At 43.7% G+C, this 19409-nt stretch overlaps 1 protein-coding gene across 2 annotated transcripts in view; it reads right to left on the bottom strand.

Moving 5' to 3' along the window:
* Positions 1-295: 295 nt before the first annotated feature.
* Atp1b3 (ATPase Na+/K+ transporting subunit beta 3) overlaps positions 296-19409 on the bottom strand; it is a 34077-nt gene continuing 14963 nt past the window's right edge. The window contains exons 2-8 of one of the 2 annotated variants that reach the window (XR_009380311.1): positions 17964-18092; positions 15000-15107; positions 7806-7990; positions 6062-6112; positions 2573-2659; positions 1118-1212; positions 830-940 (exon numbers count right to left, since the gene is read on the bottom strand). Coding sequence is in view for 1 of the 2 variants with exons in the window: in XM_059268397.1 (XP_059124380.1) it covers positions 770-940; positions 2573-2659; positions 6062-6112; positions 7806-7990; positions 15000-15107; positions 17964-18092 (731 nt within the window). In the remaining variant the exon portion in view is untranslated. Of the gene's footprint in view, positions 941-1117; positions 1213-2572; positions 2660-6061; positions 6113-7805; positions 7991-14999; positions 15108-17963; positions 18093-19409 lie in introns of both variants that reach the window. The other variant, XM_059268397.1, reaches the window with a different exon arrangement.

The following is a 19409-nucleotide window of genomic DNA, read 5'->3' on the forward strand; positions in this document are numbered from 1 at the left end:
CTATACAATTTATGTCTTGAGAATTTAATTTCATTCAAAAAACAAAACAAAACAAAAAAACTTGGTGTACATTTACCTAACTTAAAAATGTTGTTTCATCCATGGTCTAAGATACATGAATGTGGAAGACTTGATTTCCATTACTCAAAATCACCCTGTTAGTATTTTAAAATGTTTTACAACAGAAAGCTTGTCTTCCCAATAAAAAAAGATCCAGTCTCATTCAGCATGTAAAAAATAATTTAAAGCATGCACACACGCATGCACACTCACACATACACAGAATCAAAGCTAATACTTTCAGATCCACTTTTATTTTTTTCCTCCTCACATACAGAACTTCTCACACATTTCTTGCAGCTAAAGTCACTTGATGTTGGCAAGGTACCATTTTATCCCTAAAACTTGGTTGGCATCAAAATATGACAGTTACCAGTGTTAAATCCATAAAATATTTACAGAGCATAGCACATTAAGCTTTAGACGTTTGGCAATTACACACAGAAGACGAGACCCCCACTCTGCATGTTTGGAATTGGGAGCTCACTGGTCCCTATCTGGCGACCGTACACTGGTTCAAAGGGCAGCAGAGGCAGCAGGCAGTTACTTCAGAGGACACTGAACACTATGATCTGGAAGCACGTTATGATGTCATCCCAGTGTGTGTACCACACCACCTCCTCCAAGGTGGCCTCATATTCCTAGAATGGCAGGTCCAGCTGATACAAAATGGAGACAGCACAACATTTATTCGTGGAGAGGCCTACTCCTACGGGCGCACTGTGACTTTGAACACAACTCGTCCCAAAAACTTGTCACGTTCATCCTTGTTTTTTAGGTTTTGTGATCCATCAATTTTGCACTCAACGGTTGCCTCTTTCTTGGTGGCACTGGAATCAAAGAGGACCTGGACGGCGACCAGGGGCTGTCGGTACCCGACCTGGCAAGTGGAGGAGCAGACATTAGTTCCCACTCTTTGGTTAACTCACCTACACTGAGGAGCCCAGCTGCAACCCTTTTTTTCTGAAACAAGGTCTCGATTTGTAGTCCAGGCTGGTTTTTCATTTTCTAGGCTCCGGCCTCAGGATTAGACATGTCCCTACCCTATCTTACTTACTTTGTAAAATTAAGTCTATGGACTTAGCCGATGACTTTATCTTCTTCACCTTCCTTCTCACTAGGGCTCTTCTCTCAGCAAGCTCTGAGAGCATCCTGTGGGTGATACGCCAGTTGACTTATCCTGATGCCCTGATCCCTGGCAATTACCCATTTCCTTCCCAGGAGTTCAATGTTTCCACCCCCCTGCAGTGTAGGCATATTTTAAAGTTACAGCATTATTGTATTCTGATCCCAACATATTGATTAATACATTCCACTTACAAATATACTTACTTTTACGAGATTCTAACTGTTCCATATATGCTAAAAGATGATGTATATTTGCTATGGGCTCAATTATACATTACCACATTTGACAAATATTTGTAAGCTCAACCATTCTGATAATTTCACTTACGCACACCCTTTCTATGGCATAACTGGGATACGTGCAACACTCCTTGTGATCGCTCTGGCTAGTACGTAGGAACAAGCCTACTGACGGCTGATTCAACAAGAACAACAAATGCTAGAGTTTTCCAGAAAAGCTGGCACACAAACTCAAAGTTTATATTCTCCCCACATTCTTACTGATGAACAAAAAGAAGTGTGACTTTACAATGTGGAAGCCTAGCTGACCACCTTAAGAGGTTGTGGTCAACACACAATAATGGACTCAGTCAGTCAATAATGACCCTTCCTATATGACCTCGAGAAGAATACATTCACTCTCTCCCCAAAAATACACAAATAAATTTAATCAATGAGAAAAACTGATTCCAAAAACAAAAAATTCAAATTCCAAAAACAAAAAACTGCACCATACATACAAACTCCAATCAAGCCCCCCTCCCCCCCCCAATCTCAGACTCATTCTGAAGGGTACAGAAGCATGAACCGGAGGAGCTGAGAAGTTGTTCCAGATCCCAGGCTGCCAAGATGCCACAGCATGGCCTCTCACAAGGAAGACGCCTATAAAGGCGCATGCTTGTACTTTAGCCCCATAATGCCCAAGTGAAAAATGCATGGATGGGTTAAGATACATACTAAAATCTGGTAACATGCTTTCAGAAAACATACTATTCTAGCCATTTTGAGTTGGGAATAATTTCGAAGTAAGTTTAAAAATATGACAAAACTTTGTATGTTTTTTGTATACATATATTTCAAAATCTTAAAATCCAAGTCCTATTGTGTTTAGATAATGAGTTTTTATTTTTACACCTGACCTGTGAAGAAGACCTACCACTTCCCAAACAAAAGCATCAGTACCACTCTGAAAACAGCCATCCTTTTATCTGGATACACGCTCTGCTGTGCCGTCCGTCCATCAGTGGGGCATCTCCACTAGCCCTCAGCCATTGTTAAACCCAACAGACAGTGTGGATGATGAACGACAACATGCATGTGCACCTACCACCGACGGGCTACCTCAGTATATGCAGTTTCCTAAGGGATGACTCTAAATACTTACGTGCCGTTTTTTCCCATAGTATGGAAAATATTTTAAGTCCATAACTCCAAAGTCAGGATAAGTTGATATATTTGCTATGGTTTCATCCTAGAGTTGAAAACAAAAGAAATCCTTTTCAGCTCACAGTAAAGGTTTTAAAAATTACTGACAGCAGTTATGACAAAATTAAAGAAAATACGATGCTTCAGCCACATTAATTACAAGAGACAAATGCTTGTCTCTGCTGTTGAGACAGGTCTCACTTTGTAGCCCAGCTCTGTCTTAAAGCCGTGGCAATCTGCCCACATCAGCCTCCCAAGTGCTAAGATTTCAGGCATGCACTAGCACACGTGGCTGCTCCTCTTGATTATAAATATTACATAACGAAACGCTTCAACATAAACTATCCGGGTCCTCCTTACACTTCCCGATCCACCCTAGAGTCTCTCCTCAGTGATAGTGAGCTCTGCTGCCCATGAACTCCTATTCGCCCTCTATGTGGGCAAAGCCAGCTCCTTGGCCACAGACAGCAGAAGCGCTCCAGTACGGTGGGGTGAGGTTTTCCTAATGAGTGAAGTACTGTGCTTCCAGACAGAACGGAATAGCACCCACAAGCTAACAACCAGGAGAGCAGCACTCAGACCTACAAGTGGAGGCTACAGTTCAGAACCATTACCAACTGCAATAAGGATAAAGCACGACGCAACCAACAGAAAAAGCAGTCAGTGTCCATGAATAAAGAGAGAAAAGCACCAAGTTCTACATAAGTCAATCACTAAGTGTCTGTGCATACACATCCCAATCACGGGCGCCCAAGTGGATCCCTAGCAGAGACAAACATGAACTCCACAAACCAGCCCCAAGCTGACAAGCATCACTCAACACCCGGGCTTTTGATCTGGATGAACTTAGACTTGTGTGTCATGCTGAAGTTCATGCGTGCTGAGCACACTTGCTCCCGCCGCCCATCTGCAGGCCAGTCTGTGTGTGGTGTCTACCTCTGAGAACACACACAGAAGCCGTGTGACTGCACAGACAGCAGCCCTTGTCTCTGCTTCTTGATTTCGTGACCAGACGGACGCACGCACGCACGCACGCACGCACGCACGCACGCACGCACGCACATGTGAAGGCACTGTGTACGCTGGTGACACCCTCCCTTCCGCTGGCGTACTGTAGGCTTCTGCTGTTTTCCGAGACAGATTCTGGCTATGTAGCCCAGGTTGGATTATAGCATTTATCGTCATATAGCAAAACAAACGGCAAAAAGGGACAAGAAAACCCAAGTTCTAATGATCTAGATAAAACGATATGAAAACCAGTAGATAATGACTAAGAAACAATGGCCACATCTAAGAATGACCACCACTCCAAAAGGTGTGTTCCTAATCAGGGGTGTTCAAGGCAAGTGCCGCTCACTACACTGTGTGCTCAGCACCATAGGTGTAAGTGGGTCAATCCCTAGCGCTGAAAAAGAAACTTACAATCTTGTATTTTAGGGCGGGCGGTGGTGGCGCACGCCTTTAATCCCAACACTTGGGAGGCAGGGGCAGGTGGATCTCTGTGAGTTCGAGGCTGGCCTGTTCTACAGAGTTCCAGGACAGCCAGGGCTGTTACACAGAGACCCTATCTCAAAAAACCAAGAATTACATTTTACATGAAGAAAAAGTCACACACTGATGGGTGTGCTTCCGTGTTAACATTAGTAGTTTTCATTGAACCTATTTGACTTTAAACATGACACTAATGTGACTTACAAGCAATCGTATGTTCATGTTAAGAGCTCAGAAGTATATGGTAACTAGATTTTTAGAAGAATTTATCAGGAAGAGTTCAGCTACTGGGCAGATGAGATGCTCAGAGGATAAAGCTGCTTACTGCCATAGCGGTCAACCTGAGTTTGATCTCCAGGACTCACACAGTAAAGAAAATGAACTCCTCCAATCTCACACATGTGCTTGTACAAGTGCACGCACACATGCATATATACATAAACATCAAATAACAACAAACTCTTCAGCTAACATGTGACATGCATGTAGTTTTATTTTAAATCAACCCCCTTTTTGAGACAGGGTCTGAATGTCCTGGAACTCACTATGCAGCCTCAAACTCACAGAGATCCACCTTCCTCAACTTCCCAAGTGCTAGGATTAAAGGGGTGCACCACCACACCAGGCTTACCTTCACCCCCGAGTTAGGTTTTTTGTCTTGTTTCATTTAATTTAGGGGCACAGGGTTTTACTAGGTAGCCTTAGCAGGCCTAGAACTCACTATGTAGACCAGGTTGGCCTCAGACTCAGAGATTTGCCTGCCTTGGTCTCCCAAGTGCTTGGTATTAAAGGTGTGCATCACCATGCCCTGCTTAAGGGAGGATCTTCCTGTGTATCTCAGGCTAGCTTCAAACTCTTAATTCTCCTGTCTCACCGTCCTGAGTGCAGACATTACAGGCACGTGACAGTAGGCCCAGGTAAACTTCTAGTTTTCAGTTTCTTGGAGAACTGAGTGTACCATGTGACCTGCACACCCACCAGAAGAGGAGCTATAGACTTTGTTCACTCACTCCGAACTGGCTGACACTCTCAACTACCAAAAGGCAGCTCCAAGGCGACAGCTCAGTGAGGCCTGGACAGTAGCAGCACCTGGACCCAGGAGCACAAGTCCTGGACTCTCCCCAAGAACTACTGAGTCAGAACTATAGGAATGGGGAACCAACAAGCCCAAGAGATTCTGTGGCATGATGACATTTGCAGAGCAAAGTCTCTGCCCAAGTAAGAAATTCATCTCTGACTTAAGAAATGCTGTTTCCTCCTCAACTTTAAATGCAACATCTCAGGTAGCTAGTTCTCCATAAACCAGGGATGAATGCCAGTGCCTGGCACACTGACAAATTTAGAGCTCAATTGTGCTTCTTTAGACCTTTTTTACCCATTGTCTACACACGTGTCTTAGTTGTATTTGCAGCACGGAAAGAAAACAAGTTATAGGATAGGAGGAAAAAGGGACAGAGAAGAAAAAGAATGTCTCCTCCACCTTAAGGCAAAGGAGCAGATTGCATTAATTCCCGGGTGACACTGATAATAAATAAGCACACCAATTTCAAGACTTGAAAGAAAAAATCCTGATACAGGACGGGACCGCTGGTGTTGTAATGCCAACTTCATTACCAAACTAGAAAAACATACACCCTGGGATTGATGAGATGCAGTGTATGCAAACAAATAGAAACTGCCCTTTTTAATGGTGTATTAGCTAACAGGGGATCACCCTAAAAAGCCTGCTGATACCTATTTTAAGTATTTAAAAAAGGTCAAAGTGCTGGCGTGGCAGTGGCACACACCTTTAAGCACTCAGGGGGCAGAGGCAGGCAGATCTGAGTTTGAGGTCAGTCTGGTCTACAGAGTGAGTTCCAGGTCGGCCAGGACTACACAGAGAAACCCCGTCTTGAAGGAAAAAAAAAAAAAAAAAAAAAAGAACCACCATGAAAGCTTTAGTGATTTAAATACTAACCTTTGTCTCACATGCTATCCGTGGTGGTCCCTCTGGCATCAATTCGATTATCTAAGGTTAAGAAACATGGAGGAGTCAGTCAGTGCATATAAATGAAATGGAACCTCCGCTCTGTTGCTGGGGATCGGGGAATAGCAGCTCAGATCAACATTACTCTGCAGATTCACCTCCGTCGTACTAACCTGGGTTTTACAACATAAAACACACCTTCCCATAAAGTTCCCATAAAGTGAAGGACTGTACTGAAGCGATTCAGTCATGAACTTTGCCACATTTAAAACAACAAACCCTTAAGTTACAGGGGCAGAGTATAACAAACTATTCCGCTCACTTGCTTTGAAAAAAGAGCTTGCTCATAGCCTAGGCTAGCCTTGAGCATACTCTGTCTCCACCTCCCAAATGCTGGGATGACAGGTACGCACCACTACAATCACATACAATAAAATATTCATTATGAAATATGTTCACATGGGGTTGGGGATTTAGCTCAGTGGTAGAGCGCTTGCCTAGCAAGTGCAAGGCCCTGGGTTCGGTCCTCAGCTTGGGGGGGTGGGGGGGGAGAGGATAAGAAATATGTTCGCAGCTATCCTGTCCCCCTAAAGGCACATATTGAGAAGAATCCCAACTTATGTCTCCCCCACAGTGTAGGTTTTTGTGGTGCTAGGATGAAAGCCAGGGCCTTGACCATACAAGGTAAACACTAAAGCTGAGCTGTAACCCCAGCTTTTGGATCTACTTTTAGATTTGCAGCCACCCATCTACTTAGAAATTAGCTTTCTTCATTTCTTGGTGTGTGTGTCGAAGGGGATAGATGTGGAAGACCGAGGACAAACTGCAGGATTTGGGTTTCTTCCTCCACCACATGGGTAACGGAGTCAAACTCAGGTCAGGCTGGTGGCAAGGCCTTCATCACCAGCCCCATCTTCTAAGGGTTACTGTTGTTGTTCTGCACTCTGAATTCAAGTGCAGTTCTGTGCAAAGGTTTGCAAGCTACAAAGAGGCATCCAAAAGTCAGGCTGTTGAAGCTACAGAACGACATGGAGAGCAGCAGCTAGTCTCCACTCCTAAGAGCTCTGGAAGCAACTGATGAGAAAAACCGTGCCAGCTGGATCTGATGCCACCCTGTGAGCCTGCAAAGCCAGTCTATAAAGCAAGCATGGCCTCTGATTCCCATCATGCAAAGGCCATTTCTAAGAAACTCAGAGGGTGGTCCTCTGAACAGGAAGTAGCTTTCCAGCCATACAGCAGACACAGTGGGAACAGTGTAGCAGGCCAGTGTTACTGAAGACATCCTCACTAACATGAACGTATTAACTCACCTTACAGCACAGATCAAGTTCCACATTCCTTCTGGCTTACTATTTTGGCCTTACTTCTTAGTTATGTCTTTTAAACATCCCACTAGCTATATTGGCTATAACTACAACATTGTACTGTGCTCATTAGTATGTGGGTTTATATATACCCCACTATTTAATTATATGCACCGCTATATGCTTTAGTACTATTTAGGAAACTGCATAAAATCCACAATTAAACTATATGAACCTTTTGCCATATTCATTTTCCCCCAAGCATTAACTAGCACTGCTGGCATTTTAAGTTAGTTATCTCAATGAGATGACGCTCAATAAGGCATTAACTCAAGCAAAGCAGTCTGAAAAGCAGCTATCAGCTTAGCAGCTATATCACATGTACATGACTGTTAGAAATGAGGAACAACAGAGGTAAAGTACGTACGTACTCTGTTCATTTTCACAAGAATACAAGGTTGTCCTTTGGAATAGCCAAAATCAGCATCATTCACACCACTACAATCTTGAAGCAAGGAAACTGGAAACTGACATGCTTGATAATCTGGACCAGTCTGTTTAAAAAGTATTCCATCAGGACAATTTGTGAGATTCTTCTGTTCTTCTACAGAGTATGCTAGAAAGGAAATGTGTGTGCCAGGTTAGCCAAGAAAAGATACCAAACACAATCAGAAACAAGTCAAACCATTCCCCAAATGAATGTTTTTCAAAGACAACAACAGCAATGTGAATTACCAGGTAACAACAGCGAGTGCTCAGTAAAGGGTATGTTAGTTCTTTTGCCTGGTAACAGCAGCCAGTGCCCTAAAGCTTCCTGCTTCCCAGAGTGCCCAGGCTGGATTACAGAGAGCTGTTTCCCTACTGTGGCTGGCACCACAGAACCATCAGAAAATGCTGTACGTGCCCGACCTCAGCAACAAAGGCAAGGATGTGCAAAGGTGTGGCTGCTGCCCCCTGGGGCTTCACGTCTAGTGGGGAAACTATCATTGCAACACTGCAGGGCTATGGAAAGAAACAGCACTCTAACCGTTTATGGCAAGGGGACCCCACTGACCTGAAAAGCACAGGGGATGTGTGAGGTAAGGTGGCAGGCAGGATACAGAAAGGCAGAAGCTGGACCATGTAAATTTTGTAAAAGCTGTGAATAACTGAGGCAGAAGGGTTGCCAAAAGAACCACGATGTGCCAGCAGCAATGGCGCACACCTTTAATCCCAGCACTTGGGAGGCAAAGACAAGCGGATCTCTGTGAGTTCCAGGACAGGCTCCAAAGCTACACAGAGAAACCCTATCTCAAAATAAAAACAACAAAACAGCATGATGCCCCATTAAAAGATTTTATACCAGGCCATGGTCACAAAGGGATGGCGACATCTGTTAGTATTTATGCTATGCAGACAGAACCATGCAGAAAAGAATAATGACCTAGAATGTGAAACAGACTCCTGATGTAGCACAGGTAAGACGCCAGCTGAGAAAGGTGTGCTGAGCATGGTGATGACAAGAGGTAACTAGTAAACCAAAGAAGTAACATGTTTAGGAACCAGAAAGGAGGAAACGGGAGAAATATATGCGTTGTAGAATATCATTTTAAGGTGTGTTACTTTTGTTTATGTTGCATTTGTTTAACTCTGTGAAGCTGTGTTACTGTGCCTGTCTAAAACACCTGATGGTCTAATAAAGAACTGAACGGCCAATAGCAAGGCAGGAGAAAGTATAGGTGAGGCTGGCAGGCAGACAGACTACAGAGAAGGGAAATCTGGGAGGAAAAAAACAGCAGCAGCCAGAAGAGGAGGACCCCAAGGGCCAGCCACCCAGCTACACAGCAGCCACAGAGTAATACGAAGATTTACAAAAATAAGGGGGGGGGGGGGGCGCTGGAGAGATGGCTCAGCGGCTAAGGGCACTAGCTGCTCTTCCAGAGATCCTGAGTTCAATTCCCAGCAACCACATGGTGGCTCTCAACCATCTCGTAATGAGATCTGGTGCCCTCTTCTGGCCTGCAGGCAAACAAGGAGACAGAACATTGTATACATAATAAATAAATATCTTAAAAAAAAGAGAGAGAGAGAGAGAGAGAGAACGAGCAAAGCCCAGAGGCAAAAGATAGACAGGATAATTTAAGTAAAGCCGGCTAGAAATAAGCCAAGCTAAGGCTGGGCATTCATAAGAAATAATAAGCCTCCGTGTGTATTTATTTGGGAGCTGGGTGTTGCCCCCCCCAAAAAAAGGAAAACCCCCCAGCAACATACATGTACAGAGTACAACCTCACTCTGGGCCAGCTGCTTGACTGGCATTCAGCGGCATCAAGGAGAAGAGGTCTGAAGGACCCCTTGCTCAGTGAGCCTGGTCTAGTGTGAAAGGCACTCAGAATTAACATACATGTGAAAGTACCCTAGTGACAGCTATTGGCATGTGGATACAAGTGGGACCACAAAAAGCCATCTAATTCAATACAAACAGGAACATTTCAAAGGGAATGCTTTCAGAAGGAAATGTAGTGGGGATTTTGTTTTGTTTTTGATACTTTGTGGATAAAAAGGTTATCAATAGTGATGGCTAATCTAGGCTGCTATCTCCACACACTAAGGAAGAAGGAGACTCAATTGAAGAACAGCCTCCATGATGTAGTGATATTGTGTTCCCAAAAATATTGTGCACACTAATAAACTTATCTGGGGTCAGAGAACAGACCAGCCATAATATTAAACATAGAAGTTAGGCAGTGGTAGCACACGCCTTTAATCCTAGTATTCCAGAGGCAGAGATCCATCTGGATCACTGAGTCCAGGGCCACACTGGAAACGGCCAGGCATGGTGACTCACACCTTTAATCCCAGGAAGTGATGGCAGAAAGAAGAAAGGAATATAAGGCGTGAAAACCAGGAACTAGAGCTGGTTAAGCTTTTAGGCTTTTAGGAGCAGTTCAGATGAGATCCATTCTGGAGGAGGACACAGAGACTTCCAGTCTGAGGAAACAGGGTCAGCTGAGGAACTGGTGAGGTGAGGTGGCTGTGGCTTGTTCTGCTTCTCTGACCTTTCAGCTTTAACCCAAATCCTGACTCTGGGTTTGATTTTATTTATCAGACCTTTTAAGATTTGTGCTACACCTCCATCAAACTAGCTTAGGAGAGTTTGTCTAAGGAACTTTCTTTCCTTCCTTTTTTTTTTTCTTTCGTATATTGTATCCTGCCTGCATGTATGCCCGAATGCCAGAAGAGGGCACCAGATCTGATTACAGATGGTTGTGAGTCACCATGCAGTTGCTGGGAATTGGACTCAGGACCTGTGGAAGAGTAGCCAGTGCTCTTAACCACTGAACTATCTCTCCAGCCCCGACTGAGGAATTTTCTTAACTGCTAACTGATGTAGAGGGGCCCAGTCCACTGTGGGCAGTGCCACCCCTGAGCAGGTGGACCAGGGCTGTATAAAAAAGGTATCTGAGCAAGCCAGTGGGCTGCTCTCCACGGTCTCTCCTTCAGCCAGCTCCTGTCCTGACCAGCTTCCCTCAATGATGAACTCTAAGCTGTTCTCCCTGACTTGGTTTTGGTGGTGGTGTTTATCGCAGCAACAGCAAGCAAACTGTAACACAAGAGAATTTGTCTTTGAGAGGGATGGTAGAGTCTGAACTCCTGGCTTCACACATGGTAAACATGACATCTACCTCTGAGCTACACTCCTTACATCTATTTGGTTAAAAGCAAAGAATGAGTGGGATTATTGGAGGCAACTCTGACTCTCTTCGCCCATTTCTCCAGGGCGTCGTTTGTAGCAAAGGGTGCTTTTAGACTGTTTGTCAAGCAGACTTTCACTTCTATACAAAATTAAATGAGAGGAGCTGGGAGGTATGAGCGCATCACAGGAACACGGACAGTTACCAGTTTCAGAGGAGCCAGTGTAGATGTAACCAACCGTCTTACTAAATAAGAAACACAGAGCCGATTCAGAGAAGAAAGCCAAGAGGTCAGAGCTTAGAGCCTCACCCTTCCTGCTTCAGCGATCCTCTTCAGTCAAGAGAGCTCTCCAAAAGGGACCTACTTCCTTCCTGTGTGTATATCTTTATATAGCCTAGCTGTTCTGCCTTCTCATTGGTTGTAAACCCAAACACGTGACTGCCTCGTCACTGCCTGTATGTACAGCCCTCCAGGTCCTCTATGGTATTGAGATTAAAGGCGTGCGCCACCGCCGCCACGCTCTTGCTATGGCTCTAATAGCTCTGACCCCCAGGCAACTTTATTAACATACAATTAAAATCACATTTCAGTACAAGTAAAATACCACCACATTTCCCTTTTTCTATTTTAAGCCAGAGTCCCAACACCTGAGGAAAGCTTGGAATAAGAACGATACTAAAGCCAAGTGGTGGTGGCACACGCCTTTAATCCCAGCACTTGGGAGGCAGAGGCAGGCGGATCTCTGTGAATTCAAGGCCAGCCTGGGCTACAGAGTGAGTTCCAGGGCAGGCTCCTAAGCTACACAGAGAAACCCTGTCTCGAAACCAACCCCCCCCCCCCAAAAGGTACTAAAGAAAAAGTTAATTTTAACAAAATAAAACTTTCAATTTAGAATCTATCAGGATGGGGGAAAAAAAACCTTTATTTTTAAAACAGATATTTGTCTTTTAGACATGAAAAGGAAATTCCTAAGAATCAACAATGACAGGTGAATCTTTAAAAACAAAACCAGTGTTGGTGAGATGGCTCAGCAGATAAAGCAGCCACTGCCAGCCTGATGCCCTGAGTCCAACCCCAGAATCTATGTGAGGAAAACGCTGCTCCTACAAGATGTCCTTTGGTCGACAAACACATGCACTATACTCCCATTTTTTAAAAAAAAGTAATAAAACTCCAAAACAAAAACAAAACTCCAAGAGGATTAAATGGTAAAATCAGCTCTGGCGAGTTTTTAAAATATAAACAAAAATGAGAGAAACATAAAACCCAACACAGAGCAATACTGGAGAACCTGCAAACAGCTGAGTATGAAATTCTTCAAGTAACTGAAGGATGAACTGAAAAGCCTCATCACTTCCCAGCAAAATGGTTTGGAGGATGAAATCCAAAAAAGCATTTTAATTTTAGAGCCTTACTGAGATAAAAAAAAATTTTTTTTTTAAAGATTTATTATGTTTACAACATTCTACCTCCATGTATCCTTGCATGCCAAAAGAGGGCACCAGATCTCATTATAGATGGCTGTGAGCCACCATGTGGGTGCTGGGAATTGAATTCAGGACCCTGGGAAGAGCAGTCAATGCTCTTAACCTCATAGCCATCTCTCCAGCCCTGAGATAAACTTAAACGCAAGCTGGGGATGACTCAGGCCTGTAAGCTCAGGCAAGAGGACCTAAGTTCAAGGCCAGTTTGGGCTAGACTCTACCTTAGGAAAGAAAAATTGTACTAATAAGGAAACAGAAAACAGGGCTAGAGAGATGGCTCAGAGGTTAAGAGCACTCATTGGCTGCTCTTCCATTCCAGAGGTCCTTAGTTCAATTCCCAGCAACCGCATGGTGGCTCACAACCATCTATAATGATGAGATCTGGACCCTCTTCTGGTCTGCAGGCACAACTTTGCATAAATAATCAATCAATCAATCTTTTTTTTTTTTTTTGGTTTTTCGAGACAGGGTTTCTCTGTGTAGCTTTGCGCCTCTCCTGGAACTCACTTGGTAGCCCAGGCTGGCCTCGAACTCACAGAGATCCGCCTGGCTCTGCCTCCCGAGTGCTGGGATTAAAGGCGTGCGCCACCACCGCCCGGCTCAATCAATCAATCTTAAAACAGCTTCCACCGGGCGGTGGTGGCGCACACCTTTAATCCCAGCACTCGGGAGGCAGAGCCAGGCGGATCTCTGTGAGTTCGAGGCCAGCCTGGTCTCCAAAGCGAGTTCCAGGAAAGGCGCAAAGCTACACAGAGAAACCCTGTCTCGAAAAACCAAAAAAAAAAAAACAAAAACAAAAACAAAAAACAAAACAGCTTCCATTCTGCAACTCTGGTTTCAAAAGCCATCCTAGCAACTCTTCAAACATGAGTTCAATCCATGTATGTTCTCTTCTTAAATCTCCCATCTTGGTCAGTTATAGGAGCCAAGGACTGTAACTGGTCTCTAAGGACCTTCAAACCCTGGTCCTCCTTTAAGCCCCAATGTCCATCTCCAACTACTTCCTGGCTTGCTGTATCCAGCCCTTCTCCCTCTCCGATGAACCCTGAACACACTAACTTTGGACACTTCTCTGGCTCCCTCCCCACCTCCCTCATCTTTAAGGGGTTAGTGTCACCTAGGCATCTCAGATCAGCCTTCAAAACCTCACAGCCCAGCTGGGTGTTGGTGCTCACCTTTAATCCCAGCACTCAGGAGGCAGAGGCAGGCAGATCTCTGTGAGTTCGAGGCCAGCCTGGTCTACAGAGCGAGATCCAGGACAGCCAGAGCTACACAAAGAAACCCTGTCTCAAACAAACAAACGCTAGATGAGGAAGAATGCTAGAGGAAAGAGGCTGAGATTAGTAAAGCCATCAGTAAGAGCCACTAGCACAAGGTACCGGAAGAAAGCCAACATGCTGGAAAGACACAGTGGTGCTGGGAGAGTTGCTCAGGGACTGGCAACCGGGGAACAACCGTGCTGAATCACAGCTGAGAAGGGGACAAGGGGATCACGTGAATCCAAGCTTCAACTACTTATTCATTTGATTCTTGTTATATTCCCATGAATTTGGTTAAGCCAGCCAGAACAAGGAAGATGTGGGCTATAATACTTGCTAAAGAGCATCACATACTGGTGACTCTTTAACAAACGTAATGTAACAAACGAATACATTAAAAATCTGACATGGGTACTATCCCAGATACAAAAGAGTCCCATAATGGGCCATGGTACAGGCAGTGGGAGGCACCATGCTCCATTTCCAGCACCACAGAGGCACTGCTGTACAGGACACAGATTTGGCTTTAATCTTACAACTAACAGTTGTGGTGGTATTTTGTGTTCCCCAAAATATTGTGTACCCTAATAAACTTATCTGGGGTCAGAGACAGAACAGCCACTTTATTAAACATAGAAGTTAGGCAGTGGTAGCACACGCCTTTAATCCTAGCATTCCAGAGGCAGAAATCCATGTGTTCAAGGACACAGCCAAACATGGTGACTCATCACGCCTTTAATCCCAGAAAGTGAGCCTTTAATCCCAGGGAGTGGTGGTAGGAAGCAGAAAGGTATATAAGGCGTGTGGACCAGAAACTAGAAGCATTTGGCTGGTTAAGCTTTTAGGTTTTGAGCAGCACAGTTCAGCTGAGAGCCATTCGGATATGAGGACACAGAGGCTTCCAGTCTGAGGAAACAAGATCAGCTGAGAAGTTGGCCAGGTGAGGTTAGCTGTGGCTTGTTCTGCATCTCTGACCATCCAGCATTTCACCCCAATAACTGGCCCCGGGTTTGATTTTATTAATAAGAACTTTTAAGATTCATGCTACAACAGTGAGTTTACTTGCAGATCTTCCCAGCTGTCTGTGTTTGAAAGGGGGAGAATAAGATCAGAAAACAGACTAAAGATGCTGCTTCTAAAGGCAGTTGTGTGTGGCTCTGGGCTCGGCAGGAACTCTAAGCTTTCCATCTTCTAGGACAACACACTTACGCTTTAGGAACCTCTTCAGGTCTTTGGTGAACTTTTCAAAAGTAGGCTGCTCAGACATGCTGTATGTATATTCCAAGGCAGTCAGTGGTTTTGGAAAAACCATAAGTCCTAAAAAGAGACAGGGAGGATTAACAGTAAGAAATGTTCCTCTTTCCTTAGGGCCATGTGTCCACAGATACATAACAAACATTACAATTATCAACAACTCTCTATTTGGATCCAATTATGAAAGACATCTAAAAGAGCTCAAATCTTTACAACTAGTTAGACAAATTAATTAGAAACAGTCCCTAAATTTTTATTATTTTCAGTTAATTATAACTATCACTCCTTACTTTAAAACATGATGTTTTGCCAGGTCTGTGTGCCTTTAATCCCAGCACTTGGGAGGCAGAGGCAGGTGGATCTCTGTTACTTCAAGGCTGGCTTGGTCTACAGAGCTAGTTTCATGAAAAAAAAACAAACCAAACACCACAAACAAACAAACAAAACCCACAAATGCATGTGTTCGTGCGTGGGCGGGTAGGAGTGGGTGAGATACGCACACATGCATACCAGAGGACAACTTCAAGTGTTCCTACTCTATCCTTGACCCAGGGTCTCTGGGTGAACCTGGAGCTGACAGTTTTTCTGCTCAGCTGGCTGGTCAGCAAGCCCGTGGCCTTCCCGCCTTTACCCTCCTCACTGGAGTTATTGGTACAAGTGGCAATGCCTGGCTTTTACTGACTGTTAGGAATCTGAACTCAGGTCCTCACGATTACACAGCAAGTTCTCTTACCACTGAGCTATGTCCCTGGCTCTGACTTGGAACTTTCTTTTCCTTTTCTCCCCCCCCCCCCCAAGCCGAGGACCGAACCCAGGGCCTTACGCTTTCTAGGCAGGCGCTCTACCACTGAGCTATGTTCCTGGCTCTGACTTGGAACTTTCTAAACTCAGGTTTCTATCAAATGCTATTTTAGGTTTTTCTGTATGGTTGCTGCTACAGATAAACAACAAGCATCTTAGCATACCAGAATACTAAAAGTGTAAGTACCAGCCACCAGCAGGTGCACCTCTGCTCTGTCTCAGCACTTTATCACTCAAAACACAATTCTGAAGACACATCAAAGACAGCCTACTCGTTTAGTTAAAGAGTTTCCACATAGAACCCTGTAGTAAATGTTCTTCCTTCAATAAGCGTTGCTCCAGCACTCAAGTATGTCCGTTATATATCAAATCTGGATCACAACCAGTAACAATTTCACATCAGAAGTTGATACCCATGCATTATAGAGCAAACAAAAGGCAAACATACTTGTCTCTAAAGAATAATATGGCTTCCAACTTTAATGTAAACATTTCTCATACCTAATTTGTACTAAGTACACATATGTGTTTATATATTTACTTATTTATACTGCAAAACTACAATACAACTGATAATATTATAGAACTCAGTTTTGAACACACTTTACTGTTTAGATGGTTTATACAATTACAAACAGCTTAGCATTTTCTGAAGTAGATCAGACTATGGTTGATAATAACAAAATCATATAACTTACATGGCAAGAAAAGGAAATTTAAATTAGTTTAGGCAGAGGGCAAAAAAGTATATTAGGTGTAAACAAAAGAAACTAGAACAACCACAAAAAGTGGCTGAGAAGATGGCTCCGAAGTTCACACAGGAGAAAGACTATATATAGACGGGGTTCCTTGGCCTCAGCATGATATTGAGCGGCAGCTTTGCTGGGAAGGAAGGCTGTCCTGCTCCGCAGCATCCTTGGCTTTTACTAGCAACTACCACTCCAGTTCCAATAACTAACAGTGACTCTGGACATTGCCAAGTGGTCCCTGGAAGACACATCCAAGTTACTGACCAAGTTCTAGAGAGCAGCTTCCCACTTTGCCCACTCTCTTTGCTAACCAAATTCTACTCCTCTGGACAGGCACGTTCTAAAAATGTGTTTATCTGGGGAATCTCATGCAATGCTTTTCCTCTGGAAATGTCATCAAGACCAGGTCCTCACTAGCCTCTCTTAATTTATGGAGTTCTTTTTCACTTTTCCTAACAAGTCATTATTTACTCTGCTGGAAAGGCCAGGACCAGGCTAGGGATGTAACTTGGTGCTAGAGCACTTACTTAGCCTTTGCGGGGGTGGGGTGGAGTGGGGAGTGGTAATGGATAAAGAAACTAGAACAACAGTTCAGTTTCCAGTATTGCCAAACAAACACTGTCAGTTCCGAGGCCAGGGGCCCTGTCCTACTCCCGTGGCAGAACTAACATTCAAAAACTGTTTCAAAAGAAGAAAATCAGGCGAAGAAAATGTAGTTTAGAGCCGGTTGGTGGTGGTGGGACATACGTTTAATCCCAGCACTTGGGAAGCAGAGCCAGGCGGATCTCTGTGAGTTTGAGGACAGCCTGATCTACACAGAGAGATCCAAGACAGGCACCAAAACTACCCAGAGAAACCCTGTCTCGAAATACTGAAAGAAAAAAAAAAAGAAAAAGAAAAAGGAAAAGGAAAAAGAAAATGTAGTTTATATAACCAACACTTCAGGTAAGTCTATTTTTTAGTGTAACAGATTTTTAAATGACAACAGAGAATTAGGTATATAAAGAACACACTGATTTTATTCTCTAATGATGTAACCTTTTTACCACTTCCATACAAGCAATTAAAACCACAAAGCATCTATTTTATAAGACTAATAGTATAACTCAAGCCAGAGCCAAAATATGTGCTTCATATGTAACTTACTGAAGGCAGTATGAAAGTGCTATACAGTATTCATGAAACCATACCAACTCTTCATAACGATTCCAACATTCATTTCTGCTTATTCTTGTCAAAGGATTCAAAACTTACCAGTAAGTGAAACCAACAGGTAAGTAGGAAAGAAATCGTTCACATTCCCGAACTCTAAGGTTTAACTTCTAGATGCTGTGATTTTTAAAAGCTATGATAATGTCAACACCGTTACCTGGACTAGGAATCTGGTCTCGGTATTTCGGAACCTCATCATTCAGAGTCTGGAGCATGGCCCACATTGTGAATGTGAAGAGTGCAGCCAAGAACCCATAAAAAACTAGGTAGAAGAGCAAGATCAGACCTGCAGAAGAGATGAACACAAGTGAGATGTAGAGAGATACACAGGGACTCACACTGGGCTATAAGGGGCAAACCAACTGTTCATTGCAAGGCTGTGAACCCATGCTTTGCCATGCATACAGCCAAGTACCCTCATATTGAGGGTACGGAAGTTGCATAAGCAAGAGGAGTTCTGGCAAGCAGCTGTCCCGGACCCCGTGAGCCCTCCTCTCATCTTGTCCTTCCTGCAGTTCCCACTACTCATACGCTGGTTCAAGTTAGAACTTTAGCCGGGTGGTGGCAGCACACAGCTTTTAATTCCAGCACTGGGGAAACAAAGGCAGCAGATCTTTGTGAGTTCAAGGCCAGCCTGATCAACAAAGCGAGCTCTAGGACAGCCACAGCTACACAGAAAAACCAAATAAGCAAGCAAAAAAAAAAAAAAAAAAAAAAAAAAAAAAAAAAAAAAAAAAAAAAGAGCTTTAAAAGTCCAACACACGGGAGAGTGTTTCCCAAGAAGAATTTCATGCCCTCAAAACTAAGATGATTTTAGGTGGGATAGCCTCCCCCAACATACTTAGATGTTTTTTTAAGTGGCAAGTTAAAAAAAAAAATCCTCTTCTATACCTGTATTTCAGACACTTTATATACATTAAAGTTGTTAGGGTTTTGTTGGTGGTGGTTTTTTTTGGCCTCTTTTTTACAAAAAAAAAAAAAAAGCTTTTTTGAGACAAGGTCTTGATATGCAGCCTTGACTAGCTTGGAACTTGCTATGAAGACCAGCTTGGTGTGAACTCAAAGACATACCTGTTGAGTGCTGGGATTAAAGGCATATGCTACCACACCTGGCTTTGCGTTTATGTTTTAAAGGGTAAGTTGACATAACCAAGAAATGTGCAGAGAAGGAAAAAAAATCACAAAGATGAAATTCACTGAAGTCTGGAAAACACTGGTTAAGCAGGAGGACGGGCTCAGGCAGACATGCAGAGAGAAGAGGCAAGAGCAGAAGCAAGCCCTGGGCTCCAGGAGCACAGCTCTTCAGCTGCGCTGAAGGCCCTGTGACAGACACACTTCAACACCCAAACTTAATCCCGCCCTCTAACTGGGAAACACTTAGTCTATCTCAAGCCAATGATTTGTTTTGGGAACACCAAAAATAACCAGTATTCTCCCCGCCTCACTTACATTTCAAGTTCTAACATTAGAAATAACCATCCTCAAAATTATATATCAGAAGTCTTATTTCTATTTCAATGTTTTTAAAAATGATGGGGGAAAACTAAACAACATTCAACTCCACCGAGTTGACATCTTACCAGTTTACTTTACTCCCATCTTA

The sequence above is a fragment of the Peromyscus eremicus genome, chromosome 7, assembly GCF_949786415.1.
Source record: "Peromyscus eremicus chromosome 7, PerEre_H2_v1, whole genome shotgun sequence".
Classification (NCBI taxonomy): Eukaryota; Metazoa; Chordata; class Mammalia; order Rodentia; family Cricetidae; genus Peromyscus; species Peromyscus eremicus.